Source organism: Akebia trifoliata, chromosome 12, assembly GCF_017979445.1.
Source record: "Akebia trifoliata isolate Shusen 1 chromosome 12, ASM1797944v1, whole genome shotgun sequence".
NCBI lineage: Eukaryota > Viridiplantae > Streptophyta > Magnoliopsida > Ranunculales > Lardizabalaceae > Akebia > Akebia trifoliata.
This window is the reverse complement of record NC_141386.1, coordinates 28,351,002-28,372,817: the sequence shown is the minus strand read 5'-3', so window position 1 is coordinate 28,372,817 and position 21,816 is coordinate 28,351,002. Positions and strand designations below refer to the sequence as shown.

At 34.4% G+C, this 21,816-nt stretch overlaps 2 protein-coding genes and 1 non-coding gene across 3 annotated transcripts; 2 read left to right on the top strand and 1 right to left on the bottom strand.

Moving 5' to 3' along the window:
• Nucleotides 1-822: 822 nt before the first annotated feature.
• LOC147389300 (U6 snRNA phosphodiesterase-like protein) lies at nt 823-6,120 on the top strand. Its single transcript, XM_086419302.1, has 6 exons — nt 823-1,049; nt 2,203-2,286; nt 2,826-3,075; nt 3,165-3,261; nt 5,542-5,607; nt 5,755-6,120. The coding sequence occupies exons 1-6, from the start codon at nt 896-898 to the stop codon at nt 5,950-5,952; spliced, it is 849 nt and encodes a 282-aa protein (XP_086275428.1). The 5' UTR covers nt 823-895; the 3' UTR covers nt 5,953-6,120.
• A 5,089-nt stretch (nt 6,121-11,209) lies between these two features.
• Nucleotides 11,210-17,628, top strand: LOC147389299 (cAMP-regulated phosphoprotein 19-related protein). The gene is made up of 7 exons (XM_086418649.1): nt 11,210-11,338; nt 15,580-15,691; nt 15,874-15,936; nt 16,023-16,070; nt 16,209-16,268; nt 17,015-17,072; nt 17,177-17,628. Exons 2-7 carry the CDS (start codon nt 15,611-15,613, stop codon nt 17,218-17,220), a joined length of 354 nt encoding a protein of 117 aa, XP_086274775.1. The 5' UTR covers nt 11,210-11,338; nt 15,580-15,610; the 3' UTR covers nt 17,221-17,628.
• A 1,448-nt stretch (nt 17,629-19,076) lies between these two features.
• On the bottom strand, nt 19,077-19,181 carry LOC147389298 (U6 spliceosomal RNA). The gene has a single exon (XR_015171073.1). It is a non-coding gene; the product is annotated as a U6 spliceosomal RNA (small nuclear RNA).
• Between the last annotated feature and the right edge of the window lie 2,635 nt (nt 19,182-21,816).

Genomic DNA, 21,816 nt, shown 5'->3' with positions numbered 1-21,816 from the left:
AAGTGGCAATACGGGTCCGTAAAAAAGTTTGAGTTCTAAATCGGAATCAACTCGAGAAAATTTGAATCTTTTTAACGGGTTCGTGCAAATTGGGGTGTTTACAGAGGGTTACCTCTCTCTGTTGTGTTTTCAATCGAGAACTTCAAAGAGGGATTAAAAAACTAGAAAAATTACCTCTCTCTGTCGAGGGTTTAAAGGATGAGAATGATCTCTCGCCACCGTTGAGAGTTTCCGTTGATGGGGTTAGCCACCGTAATCGCCGGAGGGAGAAGATAGTCGGAGGGAGAGAGATGACTCTCGGCTCTGTCGAACGAGTTTCTCTCGATCTCCTTCGATAATGTACTGTGGAGAAGACAGAGTTCTTCTCTTTTACGTTTTGTTAATTTTGGATAAAAAACCAATAAAATAAAACGAGGGTAAAATTGGAAAGTTGCAAAAAAAATTTGACGGGATAATTGTTCTCCGCAAAAACGAAATTGAGAAGTACCAATTATGGTACTTCTCATAAAAGCACTATTTTGACTCTTCGAAAAAGTTATTTTTTCAAAGCATCAAATACCCAAACGACAGAGTAAGTGCTTCTGACTCCCTGTAAGAGTCAGAAGCACTTTGAGAAGTCAATCCAAACAGGCGACGAGGGTATTAAGTTATTTGTATTACTCTTTCAGGCAAGATTGAGATGGTCATTTCTTTTAGTCTTTCAAAAGAGACTAAGATCAAAGGGTATGTCATCAGTTTCAAAAACAAGAAGGTATCTCAAATATTCATCAAAATCTGGAGGGCCACATATAAATTATAATCACCCAAAAAGAAACTAGAAAAAAAGAAAAAAGAAAAGAAAAGAGGGTTACGATCTGCGAGAGCGAGAGTGAGAGTGCGAGAGCTCGTCATCGTCATGGAAGCTCTGAGAGCTTCTTACGGAGAGTCATCTTCTGACTCGGACGATTCAGCGACCACAAGCACCAATTCCCGCCATAATTCAAATTACAAAGAATCGGTCCGTTTGCCGCCTCCCCCTCTCCCCCTCCTCCCCACGCCTAAAACTATTGGTAAAATATTGTCTTTGTTCCATCCAATTTTTTAGAAGAACTTGTGATTTTGTTTGTTTTCTTTTCAAGTTCATATATTTTCTCATAAACTGTTCGATCTTTTGCGTTAGAGACAATAGATTTGTTTAATAAATGGTCGTAGACTGGAGTGGGGTTTTAGATCAGGTACCACAATCTAGACCCAGACCCATTGTTGATTGGGTCTGTAAGATGGGAGCCCAACACAGCTGAATCGATCGATTCTCTTTCGGTCCAAAAGGGCGGACCCCAATCCGACTAATTGGGTGCTCATTGACACCCCTCATGTAAAGGCACGGACCGCTTGCCCTTTAATATAAGGAACACCCCCAATAGGTACAATGAACTGACGTTGACACTGTGACCCACGCAACCATGTGATGAGCTGATCTAAGCATTTTAATGCTAATTGAAGACAAGTAACGATTTAGAATTAGAAATTGATTTGTGAATTCAAGACAACCACACTTTGATATTAGAGACTTTGGGATAGATATTTTAACACCAAGAAATTTGATTGTTTCATGGCAGAGTTTAACAATATGAGGATCCTTGGTGACTAATGCCATCATAGAGAGAGCATACTTAGTAACCACAATCCAGGATGTACTTGTTTACAAAAGAACACACCACAAAGTGATGAGATAAGGCAAAACTATGGCCAGATGTGGTTGAGTGTTAAATTGAACAACCTTTGGCTGACCCTTTCGAGAAGCAGGGGTGGGGATAACATCTGTCCCAAGACCCAACAAGATCCAACAATGACAACTTGAAATGACAATGGAAATCTATTCGTTTGTCATTCCCAAATTTAAATATCAAAGATTTCAAGTCTTCTGAAGAGCATGAAGAGGTGCACTTTGACGGAAAGTTCCAAAAATAGGGATAAGACACAATTCCTACATGCACCAATCATGATCTGGCTGAAGTAATGATTGTTTTAAAGAATTCAAAATCACAAAGATTCGAACTTCCTCAGCACCTTCCTCACATCCCGGTCTATTAGATATTTCAGCAAAGCATCATCATTTTGTAAATTGATAATAATATTATTTGTTTTATGCATTTTAGATAAAACTGCCTTTTATGGATATATATTTTTTTATCGTAACATGTTGGTGATGAATGTTCTCAGGTTTCTTACAAACGGGTCAGGGAAGTCGACTTAGAAACTTTCCCCATGTTGAAGGAAACTATGCTCTACATGTCTACATTCCAGGTTCTTTATTTCCTTCATTTTCTTTTCTAATAGAATAAACCACTGTAAGTTTGACTTCTGTTTCATGCCATCTAGTTGGTGTATGTTGTACCCCAAGTGTGGCAAATTAGTTGAACAAAGTTATAAAAATGTGCAGTGGATCGAAGTTGGATGTGTATGTTAACCCATAAAGAAAACCGGTGTTCCATCCAGTTTGACTGTTGACCCAGTCGCCCAAGTTGGTCGATTTGGACCAGCCAGGTCCATGCATTCCTTCCCGAAACTGTTCTTCAGAGGCCTCAGATGAGACTCAACAACAAACTCACATGTTCGTTGTAAACCCACGGGATCCCCTAATTAGTCCATATTATGGAAAATCTTTTGATCTTACTAGGTGGGGTCTTGCTTTGGAGATCATTAAACTGATTGCTCTCTTTGACTGGTCTGGTTTGAAAACACTGGATTGACTTGTATTTCATTTTCTTTATATTAATCTCAACTTTTGTTTTTTTAGATGATTGAGTGTCTGTATAGGGCATTAATCAAGTATTTGTCTGCAGTTCATATACCATCTACTACATGGAAAGGGTTAGCCCAATGTTTGAAAAAAGTTGCATCTGTAGTGCCCGGCCTTCATGTTGTTGATGCTGATATCCCACTCAAGGTTCTCTGTAAAGATGAACAAAAGTTCGAACAAGTTGCCTTAGCAAAGGAATTCCACATAAGTTTGGGAAGAACTGTTCCGATCCGAGTCCACCAGATTGATTCAATTGTGACAAAGCTTCGCCAGAAGCTTCATTCCCAGAGACGGTCAGATCATATTCTCTAGTAAAATTTTTTCTCTCAATTGTTAAAAATTGAATATTTCATGACACAGTGTTCATCTTTTTGGAAAGCAGATATTGGATAGATTTTAGTAAGTGGGCAGTTTTCATCAATGATGATTGCACACGATCCTTTCTTTCAATGGAAGTTGTCACTGGAGGCTTATCTGAGGTATGTATGGTAGTTTTCTTAACTTATTGGCTAGTCATGCTTGAGCATCCTTTCCACCTTGGCATAAAACTTATATGTATTTTAAATTTTTATGGGGTTTTGTAAGCTTGCCTGGACATTATCCTTTCTAAAGAGTTGCTCTAGAGAAATTTAAATTGAGTAGGGTGGGTTCCGCAATTTAGCATGACGTTTCCTAATGAAGTGAGCCTTACATTCAATATTCTTCCCATTGTATACTTTGGACATTTGGAATCATGGGAATGGGGTATTTAAGTAATTCACCTAAGTCTAACATCTAGTTTTGTATTCCCTTTATTTTAAACTTTGGCTGCTCTGGTCTTTTGATAGGCAGAGTTGAGACATATTGTCTTGTCTTTTGATGGGGCATCATTAAGTGTGATGGATGTAAACATTCACATTAGTTGGGAGGTTGGTGAATGGGCATTTACTATCCCATTCTCATTTGGCCTCCTTGGGTTTGTTTGTTTATACTTCGTAAGGAAGCACATATATGGGATTATGTGATCACCTCAATGCATTGCATCACTTTACATCCTGTTTACGTTACCGGCTTGAGTTTAAAATCTATGTTACTGAGATTTTTTTTACAAGTAGAATATATTAAAAGGAACAAGCAGAATGCAAACAATCCTAGGAGGCCGAGGGGACCAACCAAGGATTAGAAAAAACAATTAAATAACCGACTAACTCGATGCCATATGAACAAATATTTCGAAAAATATCCCTTTACAATAATTATAAAGCTTATGCCATTTTGGCCCAAGTGTTTTATACAAAAAAGCAAAGGTATGCTAGCTCCTGAAACGATCTAACACTGACCATGATAGGATCATGAGTTCTAGATGTCCGAAACAAGTTGATCCACTTTCCCCTATCTTTTCAAAATAGAGGTAAAAGGATTGGGAGGAGAGATGGATAGAGCTGTGGAGAGAGGTATGTAGGTGGGTTTCTGAGTTGGTAAAAGTATCGGAGTTGAAGTTTTTAAGAGGTCTTCCCAATTGCCTTGAAGCATTGTGGGGTTTGTAGATCGATTTATCTTATGACATGGTTTTTGGGATTGGTGAACTGGATAATATTGGTGTTTGTGGGGACTTTGGGGTGTGATGAGTTTGTAATGACTACTTATTTGAGTTTACCCTGAGGAGCCAATTACCATCCTAAGGCCATTTGGGATACTTTTATAGAAAGTTTTGATAGGTGGTTGGTCTTTTGGTAGATAGCCATAGACAGTGGTGCATAATACGTTTTTGTTATTGATCTCCACTTCATTATTTCATTTGAAATAAAATAGTTATCATTTTAAGAGAATCAGCCAAATTTGAGGTCTTCCGGATCATTGAGCAAGAAATGCTTGATATGTCATATACTTTGATGAAACCAGTTCCTGTTGGTAACAAAAAGGAGTTTAGAAATGAACACTATGGTTTATTGAAAGTTTTAGTAGATTGTGTCTCACACATGTTGATTATATCAAAACTTAGGTACAGTTGTTGGTCGAATCGAGGCACAGAAGTATTTTATTATTATTATTTGACAAGGTACTGAAGTATTTTATTATAGTTTGTAAATAAAAGTTGAAAGGCTTGACTAAACACAAATAGGACATGATGGGCTTTTAAAAGTTAGTTTTCAGCACTAAATCTGTTTCCTATGGCTACTTTGTGGTTCTAACTGGATTTCATGTGGGTGTTTTAAGCAGCTTGGATATTCTAACGCTAATTTAAGGTTATTTTATGGTGCATTGGAAAGTTGATTGAGGGTGTTCCCAATGCTGAACTAGGTAGCTGTTAAGAAAAATAGTTTTAACAAATTGGGTGTATTACGAAGAGACCTAGTCTCCTTTATATGGTGGAGCTACGAAGTACAAAAGTAACTTATAGGCAACGTGGGACTAAACTCACCACATATGAAAAACACCTAAACTACCTTCCCCAACATAAATTAATGACTAATTCTAACAATTATCTTAACCCTGTCATAGTCAGGTTGGTGGTTTCTGGTTCCACATTGTTTCATAAAGAGTTGGTTAGATCCATTTATTACCAAACTACGAGATGTGTCAAAATGAGGTCCTCCAAAATCAAATCTTTTTAGCTGTCTTTTCATTGAAGAAAATAAGAAATGTGATCTTATAACATGATCATTAATTGTGTTTTATATTTTACGTTCAAGCTGTCAACTTGGGTTTAGAAAATTTTACTACTTATATTGCTTAATTGCCACCATGAGAGATGAAATTAATTTACCTTTTTTCCCCAGATAAAGAGGCAGATTCACGTTGTCAACGACATTTATAGGTTACACAATCTCCCTGAATTTTACAAGGTTAGTCTCGTCATCTTTAAGTGCTCATTGTACTTATCCAATTAACACCTTGAATGATCACAAATTATGAAAATGAACTTACATCTTGTAGTTGGCATATTATCTGTTACCAAATCTTTAAGCCATTTTGGATGGTTTGGATTACAGAATCCACGCCCTCATATATCCTTAGCATGGGCACTGGGAGACATCACTCAGTCGCTCAACCGTGTTGTTGAAGAACTGAATAGATACCGTACCAACAGGGGTTCCTCACAGAAACACATGTTTACCTGCAAATTTGGTGGCGTCGAGTGCAAGATAGGTAAAAAGGTTTATAACATATGTTCATATCCAGAAGAGTAATGTTGTGTCTTTCTTTATGTATAATATGTAGAGTTTAGGTTTCTTATGATACATGGCTGTTTTATTTTTCTTTCATTTTGTGGTACCCATTGTGGTGGGTCTTCGATGTGTCGAGCTTTAAACAACTTCTTTTATAATGTGAAAGCTAGAAATCGTAGTATTGATAAATCAGCTCTAACGTTACCCGATTATTGTGTGAGGTTTGAATGCTATATTCTACAGAAGTTGGGGTTGATGGTAGGAAATTTGAGCAATATATGGTTTTTTTTTAAAAAAATTGGATTTTGTCTACATCTGGATGATTTGGTTGTAAGCAAGTTTTGGTAAAAAGGGTAGATATCCTATTTTTGCTTTGAATTAAAACATGAGAGTGGGTCGTCAAAAGATTTAAATGGGAGGTACAATCAGTAATTACCGTTCATTTACTTAATTGAATTGCAATTCAACTTGGGCCCAATCTTTTTCTAAAAGAATTGAGCCGAATAAAGAATGAGGTTCTAAAAAGCTGATCCTTGTTTACCAACCACACATTGTCTAATCAAATCCAATTCTCTCTCAATACGCTCTTAAAAAGATTTGATTCCTGCGGATTATTCCCCAAACTAATGAAGAGATATTGGCGGTATTGCCACATATAGTGGGAGACCCCTTTTGGATTTAATAATTAAGTAATAAGTAATTAGTTGTTTAATTATAAGGATATAAATTATTCTTATTCATTTTAAGATTAGGATTTGATCCAAATGGCGGTTTTGCTAAGATATGATATTCATCATAAGTGAAAGGAAGAGTTGATTCTAAAGAAAAATGAACAAAATCACAGAGTTGGATTAAATCGATTTGACGGAGACTAAAGTTCAACTAAATGTAGGTTTAAATGATGATATATTCTTTAATGTAGGTTTAAATCTTGGTTGGATGCTGTGTATATATTTCTAATTTTGGTTTTCTTTAATATATGTATATGGTATTTTGGTAATTTCACTGTTGGAATCTCGTTTTTTATTTCATTATTGGAAATTTGGAATCATTGGGGTGCAAGATTGTCCTAGCCATTGGAGCCTTGTAGTCGCAGCTCTACGTGATTCTTGAAGGCTGTGTTTAGATTGAGAGAAATGGAGAGAAGAGAAGAGAAAATAAATGAGTTTCTCTCCATTTCTTCTTTTTGGATTGTTAAGTGGAGAGAAAAAACAGAAAGGAATTGGAGAGACTAGGAAAGAAAAAAAATGTGAGTTTTCTTTCTTTTCAAAAATAGAGAGAAGAGGAGAGAAACCCTTTTAAAATATTTTATAATGTCAACTCTACTCCTAAATCTCTTTTAAAATATTTTAAAATTTTAAAGTTGTCCTAAATTCTCTGCCATCAATCCAAACATGATGAAGAGAAATTGAGTTTCTCTTTTCTCTTGAAAATTCAATGTCGACCTCCTCAAACTACTACTCACTCACGTGCCATGGCAAGTGCAAGGGCACAAAATCATAGATCTTATTCTTCGGGATACATGAAGAAATAGATCTACGGTTCCATGTCTTTGTCACGTCATTCATGTACAGAACCCCCGTGTATTTTTTTAAAGAGTCGATTTATCATTAGCCAATTCAAAAATCAAAGTTATTTCATTGCCAATCAATGATATTGACTTTTGACAATGGAGAAATACCTAATTTTGTATTTGTCAGGGGATTGGGATATAGCTAGTTGTCGGGATTTTGGGGATATCATTTATTTAATTGTATTAGTGGGGTTTTATGTGAAAACATTATTGAGATAGAATAGTAATAAAGTTTGGATTTGGTAATTATTCAAATGAGGGTTCACTTGGATAAATTCAAGCGAGTTTCGTAAAAAATTTAAGAGATTATACAAATGATGATTTTGGATTTCATATCAAAACCCATCATCTTCACCTCCTTGGAAACCTTATCTTTGATCTTGACATTTGAAGAAAATAAAATTTGTAAGATAAAGGATAAAAACACGAGTCGCGCTAGAGTGACCTCATATCGCATTTCTTGACGTGAAAGTTCTATGAAAAGCATCTATGATTCCCATACACTTTCACGGCAAAAAGTGCGATATGAGATTCCAACTTGAGGTCACTTCAACATTATTCTAAAAATATTATCATATTCTATGATTAATCAAAATATATCACCAATTAATTCATCATTTGTGGACTAATCCTCTTTTGTTTTAGAATTTTAAATTTTAGGACTGTATGGGGGGGGGGGGGGGACGATAGAGGTTTTAAAGCAACACGTCTGTCTAGATAGAGTTGTCCACGCAACCAAATCCTCCTTAAAATGTAAAAGAAACTTAAAACATGACATCAATTCACACATTGCTGATGTTGAGATGCTCACACAAAATCATAAATGCTTTTCAATCATATCTGATGAAAAGCATTTATGGTTATGTATACACATCTAAACCTTTATACCAGCATGATAAGTAGAAATCTTTTCATTCTCTCTACCAAAACCCACCAAACACTCATTCAAGCTCACCAAAAATGCTCTAGCTTTGAGCAGCGATAATGAACCTTGTAGATTTGTCCACTCTCGTGTTCGACTTACGATTTATAAGAGCTTTTCACCAATGATTAACAATCTTTCCTTTCTTTCTTTTATATTTTTATCGTCCTTGATATATTTTTTCTCCATAATTATATAAAATGATAGCAAAAAAACTCAATGATTTCATGAAAATTTTAATGTATTATAGTGAGACTCAATGTTACCTATTATCGAACCTCAACGAATAATTATAACATTATGTTTCTGTAAGTGAAAAATGGTTTACAACATCGAACCTCAATGATTATATATCAAGTAGAGGTTCAATCATAAATTGAAAACTAAAACTTTCTGTAAAACAAAATATATGCCTCATAACGTCGAACCTCAACGACAAAACGTAGAGAGTTGATGCTATTTTAACTTTCAGTTATTTTTCAATTTTAATTTTTTTTATAAATAAGAAATTATTGAAGAGAGGAGAAGATGTCCTCAAGGAAAAAGATACAAGCTAAGTTCTCTCACTACAAACTAGATCGTTCCACCTAAACAAAAATCTTTAAAAAAATCCCTCTAAACTTCTTAACTTGTTTACACCAAAAAAAAAAATATATCAAACCAAGAATTCTTATAATTAGATCTCAAGGGGAGCTCTCCTTTCCTCCAAAAGCTTGACCGTTCATTTCTTTCAAGAAATCCCAACAAACGACAAAGGGAATTAACTTATAAATGTTTATTTTACTTCGTTCATTCTTATTACTTCATTCATTCTTATAAAGGTTCATTCATTTTTTTTATTATTGAATAAGATGGATGCCGAGAAGGTATTTATTATTTGTTTTTATGGTGGATGGATTACAGAAGGGACAAAATTAGATTATATTGGTGGTACAAGCAAGTTTATTCAAGTAAAAAAGGTGTATAAAAATTTCATAGTTATGTTGCAAATTTTGGAGTGCATTCTATATACCTGAAAAAGCACGTTATTTGAAGTCATGTGTGCATACCTTACAGCTTCGAGTAGATTTGTTAAACTTGATATAGCTAGGGGTGCAACTTGGTCCGATTCAAACTGAGAATCGAACCAAACTGATAGCTTTGAGGTGATTTGGTTCGATTTGGAACAAGTTGCAGTTCAGTTCCGAGTTACGAAAATGGAGAACCGATTCATTTGGTTTGGTTCTCGGATCAAGCTCGTATAGAACTGAACCAAACCAAGAACCGAACCCTTATGCAATAAATAAATATATATGTATATAATAATTATTATGAATTATTTTTGGAGTTAGGATATAGATTAGTGATCTTTTATGAATAATCTAATGATTTTTTATGGATAGATTTGTGATTTATTATATGAAATTTTATGTTTGTATTTTCATTAAAAAATATTACTTACAATTTATAGAATATTGGCAATCCGTTGAACCAAACCGAATCAAACCAACTTTAATTCGATGAATTTGATTTGGTTATGGTTCTTATTTAGTGGAATCGACCTATGTTGGTTCGGTTCCAATTTGACCTCAAACCGAACCAAGTTGCACCCCTAGATATAACAGACGATGATTCATGAGTAAATGTGTTCTTACTTGTTTCTCATTTATGAAATTCATTAAAATCTACATAGACCAATATGTGTTATACCCCGGGGCTCTTGAAAATTACATGTAATTATTTAGAGTTCTTATTGATATTTGATATAATTTGAATTGCTCAACAACACAACCAATTCAAATGTTGTTGGGGGGTGATTCCTTCATGGCTGAAGAAAATCCTATTCAACTTTTATCTTTAATCCAACATCGTCAACCTAGAATGAATCCTTTGGAGAAAATCCTATATTTTTACCCGAAATTCCATCTTCCTTACCTTCCCAAAAATGTATTTGATTTTTCAACCAAAAACCAGTCATCTTCAATCTCCATGATAAATTATAAGAGTTGCTATTGCCACACCAACTTTTACTAAAGCCACACCAATTATGTGCAATTTGGTGATTCATAATAAAAGAATCGGTGTGGCATTAATAAAAGTTGGTGCGACAATAGTAACTCTCTAAATTATTAATATCCAGTCCATCGTTTTCAACCTAGTCTTAAATCTTTCTAGAAAATCATAAAATTTTCTATCCAAAATTCAAACTTTTTTATTTTTTCAAAAATCCTATCTTGCTTTGAAATTTGAAGGTTGAAGTGATAGAATCTTAAGGTTAAAATGATTGGTTTTTGGAAAAAAAAACAAAAATAAAACAATGGCATTTTAATAATTTTAGAGAACTTCTATTGGCACACCAACCTTTACTTATAACACACCAATTCAATATAAACAAGAGTCTCCTTCAATTAAATGATGGAAATTTTCCCAAAACATCTGCAACTTATGTCCAAATTATTTAGGTATATTGTTCATTTTAATTCTCAAAACATGGAATTCGAGTGAATTCGTCACTTTTATAATCAATGGATTCATTAGTATATCTACAAATTCGTAGATATTAAAAGTGATGAACTCACGAGTTTGTAGGTTATAAAAATCACGAATGCATGTTTTGGGAATTAAAATGAACAGTGAACAAAACTTGGAATTTCGTCATATTCAACACATGAAAGAGGGGTTCACCCTTAAAAGATTGGGGTGTTATAAGTAAAAGTTGGTGTGCCAATGGAATCACTATATCAAGGGTCATGCCATCAATTTGAAAACACAGGGGTACCTTAGATATTCATCAAAATTGGAGGGGTATGTCTAAATAAAAATAAGGAAAAAAAAAAAAACACGGTTAGTCAAGATTAAGGCAGTTTAAGAAACGGAAACAAACGCTTCCTGCTGTTCTCTCTCTCTCTCTCTGAATTGGCGATTCTTCTTAGGTTTGTTGTCAATTATCTCTCTTTTTTTATGGTAATTTTTTGTATTAAATATGTGTTAATTGATACATCGAATCACAGCTTGGAATGATCGATCAAGTGGCGAGTCCCCCGTTCTAAGTTTTCCCCCCTAAATCACAACCCATTTGAATGATTTTGAGCTCAATCTTATCAAAGAACTCACCAATTTCACGTTTTGTTTTTTTTGCTAGCGGTATCTTATTTTCAATTTTTGGGATCCGTTATGTGTGATTTGGAGTTTCGAAGATCTGATCTGTTTCTTATCCTTCTATGAATGTTTGATTTTTTTTTTCTTTTTCTCTCGCTTAGATTTATTATAAGATTGTGGTTATTATCGTGTGTTAGATCTCATCGGATTCATTGTTACCTGGAATTAGGTTAAAATCATGATAAGTTGGTGTAATGGAAAGAGATATGTATGTCAAATTATGGAGGATAATGTTTTTTTGTTGATGCTTGTAGACCTAGTTTGTGAATTTCGTGTACCCATTTTCAGATCTAAAGGAAAACAGGTTTAAAATTGTTTAAGAAAGCAGGTTGAGATTGTTAGGGCATGTGGTAGGAAGAAAAATGATTGTGAGCTGGAAGAAGTGGTACTTGGATGCAGGTTGAAGGCCCAAAAAGAGGCAAAAATTGATGTGAATTGATAGTGTTGAGACTTCAAATAGTTGGGTTGGGGGGGGGGGGGGGGGGCATAGATGGCGGGTGATGTTAATGATGGGAAAGATGGCCTAAAAAACTGATTTGTCTCTTGCTTCCCATTTTTCATGGTACTTTGATGAAGATTGGCGGGGATTGAGATTATGGGAAAGATGGCCTAAAAGAAGATACAGTTCTAGAGAGTGTTGACACTCTGAATACTTGGGGTGCATAGATGGTGGTAATGTTGAGGATAGTCAGATCAGTAATACTTTGGAAACGCATATTCTAAGAAAGTTATATGTCTCTCACTTTCCATTTCTCACCACGTGATAATTAAAACTATAAATTTAATATTCAAAGTTCATCCCACCTTTTACAAAATCCCACTAGGTGTTGGCCATTGTTTTTTAATCACCATCATTATATGTTTAAAATTAATCGTACAAAGTGGATACTACATTATTTTTAATTGGGTAGGCATTTTTGTAGTTTATTTGGTAGAATGCAGTATTTATGTTAGAAGATTTTTAAAGTGAATCGATTTTCATCACCATCTGTGAGCCTTTTTGTTGTAGTAGGCTACATTATACTTATTCGTACATTGCACCATATCGAGGGTCTCTAACTCCCTAATTTCGTTAGAGCACACTTCTTAAAATCTTTTCGCAGTTTCTCAACAATGCCCTTCTTGGCCTTCCTATTGTCATCTTAGCTGTCAACCTACACCATGATGCACCTTCTCACAATTGCAATTAGTGGTCCTAGTTTTGAATCCAACATACGTAATATTTTCTTGAGAATGATCTTGATACCTCGATCACTTATTGGAGAATCTAGTTAATTATGAAAAATATCGAATATATATAGAATCTATTCATAGTAGCACAACTCATAACCAAAAGAAGAAGAAGAAGAAGAAGAAAAATTGTAGTAAAGAACACCTCTTCATTGTGCATTGAATTTTGATGAAATAAAGATTTTTTTTTGAAGCTTACAAAGTGCATGCATGCCTATTACTTTATTATTTGCGACTAGGTAATCTTTAAAGTTGGGATTATGTTTGATGCAACTTTTAATTGCAGAAAGTGAGATTAGAAGTGGGTGGGAAGGATTTAATTTTGATAGCTAGAAAATGGGGGCAATAGTAGGTGTGGATAGTATTAGAATTCACTCACACTACCATTTGTGAACATTGCTTGCTTTTGGGAGGTTCTTAGGTGGAAATGACATCTTCAATAAAGGTTTTGAGTTAAAAACTACTTTTAGGGCACGTAAAATACATGCTTCAACATTTCTATAATTCAAACATATTACATTATTACACTAGATTTTTCTTGATACCATCATCCTACATTTATTACTGTAGATTTTTTTTTAGGGTGTGTGTATTTATTGGGGTAAGCGTTGGTATCACGCTTATTCAATTTTTCCTAAACATATTAATGCATTTTAACATTTTTATAATTTTTCTCTCGATTTTACTCATAAAAATGAAAATCTCCAAACTTGTATAGTTTTGTAAATTTTAGCAAAAAATCATATCATCAAATCCTTCCCAAAGATTTGGGGTTAGCTAAACAAATCTTGGTCAATTTTTTCTAAGAGTTTGCGGAACTTCTCCATATGGATTAAGGTCTCCTTGAACGAGTTTTGAATTCTAATTGAGTGAAATTCAAGGCAAAGTTGAGGTTTACTTCCTTGGGTGTGGGTCTAGAGTAGTAGGAAAGCATTATTCCTTAAGATTAAGAAGTGGTGGTAGAAGAGGGTGTGGATTTTAGGTTAGGAGTGGGTAGGGTTTAAAACAGGCTGGATACGGTCCAGGTATGAGTATGTTTATATCCATATTTGAATTTGGATCCGACTTGGATCCCAATAAGTAAAACCATATCCGAATCATTTTACTTTTATCAAATCCATATTCAAATCCAATCCGGTTGAATTAATTGATTTGGGTTGATCGGGTCGGATAATGTCAAACCATTTAAGGTTATTTTAAATAAAATTGCTAAAATGTGGTCAAATGGTGACTTGAACTCAAGACCTCTCTATTTTAAAGAGAAGTCTTGACCACTACACCCAATTATCGTTGGTTGATGGAAATTAACTTGAAAAATATAAAAAGAACAACTTGCAAAGTAATATGTCATTTGGATCTTGGCCGATATAGGAATGAATATGTATCCGACCCAGATCTGACTCGGATCAAGGGACATCAACCCATATCCGAACCATATTTAAATTTGGATATACTTGATGGGACCAAACCTGCTAAAGTTGGATTTAGTGCACTCGGATTTTGGATAAAATCTGTCCCATTTTAAGCCCTAGGAAGGGGAAAACATCATCATCAAAGCCTTATCTTAAAAGATTTGGGTATGGCTAAACGAATTCTATTCCTCAACTCAATTTTATCCAGTCACTTCTTCTATTATTGAAAATGTGTTCATGTTTGCTTTCACTATCTCAATTCACATCTTTTTGGGTCTTCCTCTCACAATTTATATCTCTCGTTATTGAAACTTTCTTTAGTGCCTTGTCTTTAATTTTTTTTTTTTTTGTGTGGATAAGTGCCTTGTCTTTAATTATCTCTTTTCTTGTTTTGACCTTTATATGCATCACCATTGACTAAACATTGATTAGTTATGGTCTCTTCTTAAATATATGCAATGCTATCAAATAGCATATGCGAAATGGCATATGGCATATGCAGTCGCATATTGCACAAAATATATTTTTTATTTAAAATAAATAAATAAAAACAGTATAAAAAAAAGGGAGGGAAATATTTAAAAAATCAGAAAAATATAAGAAAATAAAACAAACCTATAACAATATATTTGGATTTTGGATAGCACTCATTTTTCAAATTGAATAACATTGATTACATTTAGTCATTAGTAATAAGAATAAAAGAACTCAAGAAGCTAAGTAGTCAATAATATATAAACCATTCATGATACGAAGGTGGCTACTTTAATTATCAAGTTCTAGTTCTAGATAATTAAACTGGATTCTGCTTTAATAGTTTAATCGTTGAATATTATGATCTTATGTTAGAATGCATAAACTCAATATTTTGAAAAAAATAAGATTTAAAGTGAATACATGCGAGTGAAAGAATAAAAGAAATAGCTTAGAATAATGCACGAATAGAGGGTGTAAATAGGGTAGTTGTAGGAGAAGATAGATTAGAAAAAAATTGAATTTAATGCTCCTATAGTCAAATCATTGCCTATTGGAGTAATATGCTATCACATACTATATATGCCGTTGCATACTTTGGTATGTCATGGCATAATGAACCAGAAATCCTAAATCGCATATGCCATCATGGTGTATGTGATTTACTCATAGAAAATAGCATATGCAATCGCATTTGACAACATTGTTGGTTTGTTAAACCTTATCATGAATGCACCTGCCACCCATGCTAAGTTCTTTCTTTCAACTTTTTGTTATTTCATTATCTTTTCCTTTTCAATTAATTTATCCAATCTGAATTCCATTCAATTGGAATTTTGTTTTTATAATTTAATGCTTAATAGCAGTGCACATGACAACTAATTTTTATGCTATTGCAGCTTCAATACTGTATAGAGGTCCAAGAGCGATATGTCAGGCATGGAGCATGAACAAGTTGATGGAAACTCTCCAGAGGACCCAGAACAGTCAATGCCATCACCCCAAGAAGAGGTAGGGTGCATTGTTTTTTGGGGCTTTACATTCTTTTTTGGGGATTTTGACATGCATGACTTACCGAAGTTACCACTTACGAGGAAGGGAATTGTGCTGTCGTTGACATACTTAATATTTGTTATTATTTCAAGTCCAATGATCTCTTGAAATTAATGATATCTGCAATATGTATCCTGTAGGAGAAAGCAATCAAGAAGAAGTATGGAGGAATTGTGCCGAAGAAACCACCACTCATTTCCAAGGTAAATTACTTCTTTCTTTTAGTAGGTTCGAAATTGATTTACTTTGTTTTAGTTTCTACTGAAAAGTTCATTAATTCTTGTTTCAGGATCATGAACGTGCTTATTTTGATTCGGCCGATTGGGCACTTGGAAAGGTATCACTATTATATTGTGTTTGTATGTGTGTATAGCTGTATCCATTCTAAGCTAACCATTCATTGTGATCATTACCAACTGTATGGATCCTATGTCTAGACCCTTCCCCAACACCTAATATTTTTGGATGATAACAGCAAGGAGCACCTGTAGAGAAGCCCAAAGGACCACTTGAGGCACTTCGTCCTAAATTACAGGTATTGATCCCCTTTTCTTTCTTTCTAAAGCCCAAAGTTTACATTTATGTTCTCTCCATACTTTTCTGGCTTTGTTTTACATTTTTTTCCTGGCTTCATTTTCTTTTCTTTTCCTTTTTTTATTTGTTATGGTTTAATTTTATATCTGTGACAGTGTATACTTCTGTGGTTCTGACCATTGTTCAGGAACATATAGCCAAAATGTTAAGTAGTTCAATAGAAACACAAGGATCTTAAGCAACTTTGGTCTTTCTTTATCCTTCTGTTTTGTCTTTGCTTCCTTGGCATTATTTAAATTTTCTTATCCTTTTAATTTTTTTTTCCACTTCATTTTCTTTTAAGGCTCTTTTTGGTTCAAAACATATAGCCTTGGGGAAAATTTTTTGCGGCATTCCTTCAGAATGACATTTCTTCAAAAGCCAAAAGTATCTTCCAGAAAACTAAATGCTGTAAACCTGCTTATGATTATTTTTATTTCACTGACAACAAATATTATGTTTAAACTTAAAAATTACCAAGATGGTTTGATTTTTATGCACGAAATAAGCAAACTTTCTGGTTTAAACATCGAGTCTTGTTGACACTATCCCATTCAAGAATGAGCACACATCCTCCTCCACCCCCCCCAAAAAAAAATAAAAAAATAAAAAAAAAATAAAAAAATGGTTTTTTTTCTTTTTATGCATGAAGTAAACTCATTGGTTCTGACATCTCATTTGTTTGGTGTATAAAAAAAAATGTTTTAGCCCACACACCAACAATCCCGATCCCGGAAATCAGCTTATGCTCCTGCAGATGGTGAAGGTATGTCAATTCACATTGCTAATTCTTTTACCCTAATGCAATTGCAGCTTATTATTATTATTGAATAATTTTAGAACAATCACACCTGTGCTCTTTTGTTGTAGATGGAGGAAACGCTTCTTCTGAGGATGCGAGTCCCAAAGAATGATAACCTGCAAGGAGCTTATCTTCTTGTAAGAGTTTATTATCCTTGACAAAGGTGACAATTCCATTTTCCATTGCTTAAAGAATAAAAACAGTCACAATGTTTTGATGTAGAATGACGGTGGTATATCTTCGATAGTATGTTAGTGCAATATCACCTCGTCAGCTGCTGTTTGGAAAATGCTGATAACAACATCATAAACCTTTTTTCATTAAATTATCATTCCCAAATCCAACAGTTGGGCTGAGGTGGTACTAAATTAAATCACTATCGGAGACATGATTGTTATTTGATTCAGTGTATTTGCTAAGAGAGAACCTTACCGATGTTTCAATGCTAGTGTGCCATGGTCTTTCCAATTTGAAATCTATTCTTGTTGTTTACAGTAAACCATCAAATATGAGGTTTTAGCAAATCTTGTTTATCTAATGACATGTCTAAACAAGGTGATTTTGTGATGGTAACATCCCGATTTTTTATAGCACAAATGCATAAGAACCCCAAAAAAATTCCCAAAATTAGAATGAATCATTATTTACTAATGACACAGTGTAATGGAGGAGAAGGATTTGTTCAGCCACTTGATGATGATGTGGATGGAGTTTCTGTGGATAGGTGCACTTTTGGTATGTCTAATTGGACATGAATTTGTTGATGTCGGCAAAAGTTGAGCTAGTTAGGAGAAGGTCAAGGCGCCTAGAGTGATTAATAATATATGGGATGGTGTTGATGCAGTAGAACTGTGGTGGGATGAAGGAGAAGATCATTGTTTGCATCCTTAGATAATCTAAATAACTCTGAAATTCATAATCAAATTTGAAAAAAAATAATGAAAATTGATCCTTGCATAGGTTTAAATAGACTCACTCTACCTTGTCAATCCACCCCCGTTTCCCCCACTATAAATCCACCCCTGAACACGTTGATGATGGGATTTCAACCCAGGTTTATGGTATCATCACCCACAGTCTTTACCAACTAAGTTGGCTGGCACCTCCTTTCCTTGTTTTTTGTTGATCTCTCTCAAGGAAAGAAGAAGATAGGGTACACACTTGTTGGTGCCCCTGAGACATCACCATCCACCACTTCGTCTTCCAAGTTTTTAATACTTGAAAGTTAAGATGTGCACACTTTTAAAGCTTAGCAGGGATTTTTATTTCTTTATTTTGTACTTGATTAGTGAAACCACATGCTTTGGGATTGTCGGAGCCTTTTCGTGCCATCAAGTGACACCATCATTGGAGAAATATACATTCATCTCTGAATCCAGTTTTTGGAGCCTTGAACAGAATCTCGGATGGAACCATCTTAAATTGGATCCTTTGTTTGTAGTTTGTTTAGGTTTACAGGTTCGATTGTAATTGCCACTTAGTATTATGGTTCAGGAGTTGAATTTGACTCTAATTTATAGATTAGGGTAAGGTCTAAATCTTAGTCTAGGTTCTCTTGGGTTCCAGTTGGGATCCGAAAAGTGTTTGGTATCGATCTTACTCAACCAAATGTCGGTCTTTACTACAACTTTTTAACCATTTCAAATTGGTCCAACTGGTTCTAAAGATACGCTTATTAATTTAACATATGTGGAACTGTACAACCTGGGGTCAAAACCTGTTGAACCAGGGGTTCTTGTTTCTTCTTAGAGCACCTGACTAATCCTTGGACACGTGCAGTTACTTCCCCCTACAGCACCGGTTAATTTTGTTGTTGTAGATGGTGCTGTCACTTGGAACTTCTGACCTTTATAAAAAGAAACCTTTAAAAGTGTTGAAGTTGCTTCCAAGAAAGCACCTCAGTGATGATCACACGTACCTGTTAATTTCTGGGATAAATTCTTGAGGGTGACCCCTAAGGGTGATTTGAAAAAATTGGACTATTTCTCGATTTGTGCATGTCATCCTTACACAGGGGCCATGCTAATCTTCGTGGTATTGTTCCAATTTCATCAGAGACATCCCAAGAGACAAATCAATCAATCTTCATTTCTTCTCTTCACTTCTTATAGAATTAAACATGGGAGAGGACTTTAAAATAAGATCAAAGTAGTATCTAAAGATAACAACAGTATGAGAAAAGTAAATACACTTGTAACTACGAGACTACCATACATGCATTTCTGTTTCCATCCATTCTCACATACACCGATGTTTAAAATGTTGGATAAGTTCCCAAGACCCACGGACCACAAAGGGGAGGGCGGCTGATGTTTAAAATGTTGGATAAGTTCCCAAGACCCACAGACCACGAAGGGGAGGGTGGCAGTGACAATGACGATGACATTGTGTGCTACGGATTGGTCCTTGGGTGTAACGGTGCCTATTGAAAAATCATAAGTTAACCCATTGCATGTATCACAGTTAACCTCCATATAGAGAGGGAATCCGATAATTAGAATAGAGATAATGAAGATGGAGGACGAAAAAGCTAACGTGTTACCAAACACAAACGTTTTGTTCACATTTGGATTAGAAGCTACAATCACATTTCCAGCATCATGATCATTTGTGTTATCTTGCCGAACACCACTGGGAGGATTTACTCCAGCTTGGAAAGTTGCGGCAGCAATCAGGGTCACCACTACCAATATGGCTTTCCTCATGTCATTTGGAGGATCTCTTTGTTGTTGAACCAAAAGTATTTATACCACCTCTCAAAAAAACATTATTTTTTCCCAAATGCAATTAACCACCTGAAGTTATTTTCCCGAGGAATTCATTTTCTCTTAAAAATGTTGTCCCTGTTGTGGTCTATATAATTGCAAAGAAAGCGTTAAAGGGAGGAACATGGGGCATCTATTGGTCTTGGAGTTCGTATTGTGCTCTTCTTCTGTCTCAAGGAATCAAGTCTTTTGAAGTCTACTAACTAAAGACACCATTTTTTCATGGAAATGTGATATATCGGTCATGATCCCTTCTATATGTGTTATGGACTTTTCAAACCTCAAATGATATCTGAGGTTCTCATTTGAGATAAAGGGGAAAAATACATGATAGGTCATCCTCGATATTATACCTAGGAAGATCTTTATCTTTTTGTCACATTGACTTAACTTGACTCTATCTAAACCCCCCTCCCCTTTATTAATGCTTGAATTTCATTTGTAGAGGAAAGCAAACATGTGCCAACTCCTTTGGGAGTCAAACTATTTACATTTTCTCTCCTAAAGAACTCGAGAAATGCTCTACAAATCTTAATCTTTAGGGACATAGAGAAAAAAAAATATATATATATATATCCATAGGTTTATGACAATGGCAAGAAAGGGCCATTTTTTTTTAATGCGAAAAAATATTTCATTTGTTACAGTAACTCGTGTTTTTGGTCAAAGATGCCCTTCATTTCACCTTCTTTATTAAATTTTTTGTAAATTACAACTTCCTCCCTCCTAACCATTTTCAGATTTTACGAAGGAGAGAACTCTCCATTCTCACTTCAAAACCCATCAAATTGTTATTGGAATCATAAAAAAAGATCCGGCTATGAGGAACGATCAACATCTTGTTGATCTTGGTTAATCTCGTGTTTCATCCATGATCTAATAGGACATTTTTATAAAATGTTCTCTCTCTTTCATCTCCTTCTATCATTTTTTAAAAAAAATCCTTTATATAATCTTGTATAATTTTATCCTTATAGTTATATAAATGGAAAATAGAAAATTGAAAATGAAAAATGATAGCAAAAATCTAAATGATTTTGTGTGAGAGCATAGATCATAAATTTTTTGCAATGTCGAGGCTTGACATTAGAATATAACATAACTATTGTCGAGGTTCAACATTACCTATCATTAAACCTTGACGAATGACTAATAGAACATTTGTTACGTAAATAAAAGTTGTTTGCATTGTCGAACCTCAATGATTGTATATTAACTAGATGTTCGACTATAATAGTAATGTAGAGGTTCAACAATAAATTTATAACAAAATGTTATTGTAAGTAAATAAAACTTTTGTAGCGTCGAACCTCAACGATTATATATTAAGTATCGGTTCGACAATAGTTCTGTTATATTCCAATGTCGAGCCTTGACGCAGCAAAAAATTTATGATCTATGCCTTGAAAATTGGCAAAATCATTCAAATTTTTGTTACCATTTTCATTATTCATTTATATAACTATGAGGATAAAATTATACAAAGGATTTTAAAAGAGAAGAAAGAAAAAGAGGAGAGAGGGATAACATTTGATGAAAATGTCCAATAAATCATGGATAGAATACGAGATTCATCAAGGTCAGCAAGATGTTGGTTGTTCTTCACAAGCAGATCCTTTATGTTGATTCCTATATCTATTTAGTGGGCTTTGGAGTGAGAATGGAGAGGTTTCCAATTTGTAAAATCTGAAAATGATTAGGTAGGAGGAAGTTGTAATTTACAAAAGGTTTAATAAAGAAGATGAAGTGAAGGGTATTTTTATCCAAAAACATGAGTTACTGTCACAAATTAATGTAATGTTTTTGAATATTAAAAAAAAAAGTGGCCTTTTTCGCCATTGTCTTAAACTTATGGAATTTTTTTGGTAAATGTCCTAATCTTTTCGACTTATTTATAGGTTATTTTGTGTGGGTGTCACAACACTATATATTCTTAAATGATC